Source organism: Morone saxatilis, unplaced genomic scaffold, assembly GCF_004916995.1.
Source record: "Morone saxatilis isolate NCDOM2014 unplaced genomic scaffold, NCSU_SB_2.0 Contig3, whole genome shotgun sequence".
Taxonomy (NCBI): domain Eukaryota; kingdom Metazoa; phylum Chordata; class Actinopteri; family Moronidae; genus Morone; species Morone saxatilis.
In genome coordinates this window covers 13,732,723-13,737,348 of record NW_023339873.1, presented here as the reverse complement: position 1 = coordinate 13,737,348, position 4,626 = coordinate 13,732,723, and the positions used below count along the sequence as shown (strand labels likewise).

The 4,626-nt window shown below is 39.8% G+C and overlaps 1 protein-coding gene across 1 annotated transcript in view; it reads right to left on the bottom strand.

Moving 5' to 3' along the window:
* Positions 1 to 4,626, bottom strand: part of tmem63c (transmembrane protein 63C) — a 31,115-nt gene that overhangs the window by 18,594 nt on the left and 7,895 nt on the right. The window contains exon 2 of the mRNA XM_035673327.1: positions 400 to 625. Coding sequence (XP_035529220.1) covers positions 400 to 609 — 210 coding nt within the window. The 5' untranslated portion in view covers positions 610 to 625. The remainder of the gene's footprint in view (positions 1 to 399; positions 626 to 4,626) is intronic.

Here is a 4,626-nt window from a genome sequence, read left to right as displayed (position 1 = left end):
ATAATCTCTCCACCTGGTCCTCGGTCTGCCCCGTGGCCTCCTCCCAGTAATTGGACAGTTCTATTTTATTAAGTATATATAATATAATATAATATAATATAATATAATATAATATAATATATAATTATTTAAGTAAAAATGGCACAAAAAAATCACTGTTTCCAGCTTCTCAAATGTAAAAAAAGGTTCTGATTTTCTTCAATGATACATTCAAAACAATCCTATATTTATACTTAAGAAATTCAAATGAAAAGCTATTCCATATCTAAACTTCCAAACAAATGTTAACTGATCATGGAGTTAATTATGTAAACTATGTATATTAATGTGTGTGTGTGTGTGTGTGAGAGAGTGTGCGTGTGTGTGTGTGTGTGTGCGTGTGTGTGTGTAAGATTGTACCATCCAGATGACCACATTAATGATGAGGACCGTGGGCACTCCTCCAAACGGCAGACCCTGGAGGACACTGCTGCGCGAGTGTGCGCGGTAGCATCTCTCAGCAGTGCTGTTTTCCTCCCCGAACGAGTCCAAGAAGCTCACAACATCCAGCTCCACAGCTCCCCCCTCCACAGGGGGCGCTCTCGTCACAAACAGCTCAGAGTGTGCCATCACCACTGGACCATACCTGAAGGAAAAACAGAGACAGAGATCATTAACCATTATGGGTCAACTGTTGGGCTTTGAGACACACCCGTTAAAGCTCTCAGGTGCCGACACACACGCTGATTTATACTGCAAACTGTAAATTAGTGAGTGTCTTTTAATTAAGTCCACTATTCCAATAACTGTTAAAGCGACACTTTTGCTTTAACTTTTGCTTAACAGTGGACACTGCAGCTACAAGTGACAATTTTCAGTCAATGCTAAATGCTAGCATTTTTAGTAACATACTATTTAGCATTTATCTAAAATGGTATACAGTCAGCAAGCAAAAGTTGGCGTTTTAAAGGTCCAGTGTGTACCATTTAAGAGGATCTAATGGAATATAATATTCGTAGGTAGGGCCTTTAGTGTTTTTTGTGAGTTCTGTGGCCACCGTAGTTTCTTCTAAATGGTTGTAAGGGGAGGGTGAGCAGAGTTGGTTGGCCATTAAATACACACTAAGTGTTAGGGATGTAATTTGTTGCCATAGCACCCATCTTTACAATATTTTACTTACCAGTATTTACATAGACTGAGAATTAAATTATTGTATTTTAATGGAAACCGTGATTAAGGGTGTGGTGTTGGCCATAAGCAACGAAATTGAAATTTAAAAGTCTTTTTTTTTTCTTTTTTCTCAGACAAGTGTCTACCACTTACTCTAAGTGCAGTTGTGATAGCCTTTGCAAGGATCCATCTAATGACCACCATGGTCCATTAGCAGCCATTGATCTCTGGGTTTCTTTATCTGACAAATGGAAACGGAGACGTCACATGTAAGTGACAAACTGATTGGATGACAGATATACTGCAGGCTTTTTTAAAAACCATAACATGCAAAGATGCTAACAAGCCCATTGAACTATGCAGAGAGCATTATTTCTGTTGTGAGAATGAAGAGACTCAGTTTAAGAGTAAAAGCCTAAACTGTGTACTCTGCCATTTGAACAACTTGTTGAGGATTGACAGTTGTTGCCACTTTTTGTGTATTTTCTTTTCTGTCTAGAGAAGCAGGTACAGGATATGATCATTCACACTGGCATGACCACAGAAAGGAGGTCTGAACCATCTGTCCTCCAGCAACACACACTCTCCTCACTTTCAATCAATACAGTCCCGACTCCCGGCTGCTCAGCCTGTGTACACACCTCACTGAATAAACAGTCTGAGGAAATGGAGCAGCAGCAGAGTGCTGACAAAGCTTTGCATCAACACCGCGATTCCACCTGAGTGAAAGACATCAATCATCGGATTTCATGGGAAATATGAGATTCCACAATATATTCAGCGGTGTTGTTACTGTGACAGGACAACGTGCTCTGTAGTAAACACACCGAGTGCTCTGCAGCAGTAAATGGCAGCCAAAACTGCATCACAACCCTCTGCTGTCCAACTCTCACAAGAGCTGCGAGGTAACACGAGACTGAAACAAGTGAGGAAAGGGAGAGGAAGCTAAAGGCCTCCAAACTGGCACATGTTACAGAACCCAACCTTGGTGCGATTTATCACTGCGTCAATGATGTCACAGTTTTGTGAAGCATTTTAACAAACGGCACTTATTGTGCAACAGAAGCCACAGTAGGATGTCTAATGTTGGAGGCGGGCTGATCAATGGCAGTGCTGCTGGACTGCTGTACATCACACTGTCAGAGAGCTCGGGAGAGGTACAGAAGTATAAAAATACAACACTGTAATCTTTTAGAAGCTCTTTCTGCACCACTGTGGTCTCTGTCTCACTTCCTGTTGTGAAACTGTATAGCTTGCAGTCAATATTCAGATACTGTCACATACACAGCATCTGAGTCTCCCTGTGGACACAACTGGGAAGGAGATTCCCTGAGGATGGATCAAAAAAGCAAATCCATAATGCACACACACACAGTCTGCAGAGCTTTGTTTTCAGAGAAGTCGATTCACCATACATCACTATTTCTCTCTCCACCAATAATGGATTAAGCCATCAATATGCACAAAGATATTATTTTACAGCTGAAAATTGATTAATAACTAGGCTTACAGTACAAGAAGAGAGCATGCAGTTCTCTGAGACAAAAATAACAACTCCTCTCATTATACGCTTGAGCACATGAATTATTTTAGTAGAGTATAATAATGTTACTTTAGTTTTATCATGAACATTGAATTAACCAATGTAGGCGAGGATTTGTGTCTAAAATAGCATTTTGGAAACACAAACAAATCAACGGACAAACTAATAAACTGATTTACATGAGATTTTGAAGTTGAGTGTGAATTCAATAGTTGATTTTTGAAAAAATGCTTTCCTTGTGATAACACTATATTGTTTGCATTTGCTTGTGTTTTTGAATCATCAAGTCGAAAAGCCTAAATTGGAAAGCTGCAGTAAAACAATGATGGATGAGCTTATGGTAGCAAACAAATCAGACAGCAACCAGGTGAACTGTTAACATACAGCAACAGGAACTAAATCAAACAAAATGATGCCTTACTACGAAAGACAATACAACTAGCTGTAAACTGGAAGCATACTGGAGCTCTAACAAAGTTTGACATGCAGAAGCTTAAACAGACCTTTTATCGTCTCATTGAGCTGCTCTTCTTCCTTCATCAGACGAGTCATTCACTTTGAACACTGCAGGCTGCTGATGCTAACAGTGAAACTCTTCCTCTCCACCTCCAGGACAGAGCAGGATGCTGAGGGATACAGGCTGTGGTGCTATGGCGTGGTTTCACACAACATTTGGTCAAACGTCACAGCATGACTCAGCAGTTTAACCACAAGACATGGATATTCTCTTTCTGTCTCACTCATATATAAACACTCAAACATGCGCGCAGTTATCCCATGGTATCCATTTCCTCTGCAAATTTGAAGTCTTTCTAATCCTTTGCCTCTCTGCTCATTTCTCTCTTCCTCATCCTTGAATCAGGCTGCCAAGCCAACGCAGCAGATTACAAACTGATGTTTGGCTTGGGATGCAGCATTGTGCCTCCCGCTGGCAGCATGAGTGAAATCTCTCCTCTGTGCTCAGTTAGACTATTATGGTCACAAATGCTGAAGCCGCGAGCTGGTAATGAGATAAACCTGAGTTTGAGTCAAAGAAGCAGAAAAAATGGCAAGCTGTATAGAAGAAAAGCTAGCTCAGGTCAGCTAATATGCTCATTGCACCAGAAAAAAACAGCTGAGCTATCTGTGTGTGTGTGTGAGTGAGAGAGAGAGAGAGAGAGAGAGAGAGAGAGGATCATCCCTGAGGTGATACAGACAAAAACAATTAAACCCTAAGTCAGAAGATCAATAACTTGCAGTTAAACCAGATTCAATCCAGATGTCTATCATCACTCCCTCATAATATTTTGATTAAATCAGCTTCAAGTGTAGCCGTACCATGTGACTGTAAAAAGCACCATTATTTTGGTGCTGTCACCAACTATACATTTTGGCTTAAAGAGACAAAAAGACTATAGATTCTACACACACTTTGAGATTAATTATATAGTTTACAATGACCATAAAGAAATCCTGATGTTCAGTGGGTATAATGTTTACCATGTTTAGTTTAGTATGCTAGCACACTGGTTTTCAAACTGGGGTCTGGGGACCAACAGGGGTCCTTGAATGTGTTGTAGTGTGTGTTGGTCCCCAACAAAAAGAGGAATAAAAATATTTTAACTTTTATCAAATTTTATGGGAAGTTGACAAGGGAACAAAAAGGGCAGTGCATTTTTATTGATTGTAATTTATTGTGATTCTAGTTTAATCATTGATTACCTTTGATAACTTTAAATATCTTCAAACCTAAAAAAATTCTCAGACACTACTCCTTATGACAAAATCCTCTCAAGTTGGGTGTCTGGTCTATGTGCATCTATTGTGGGGGTCCTTGACATAAAAAAGTTTCATATATAGTCATATAGGATCACCAAAGTTATTGCAATTCATGTTGAGATAGACACGAATGTCTGTACCAAATTTAATGCCAACCTATCCAAAGGTTTTCGAGA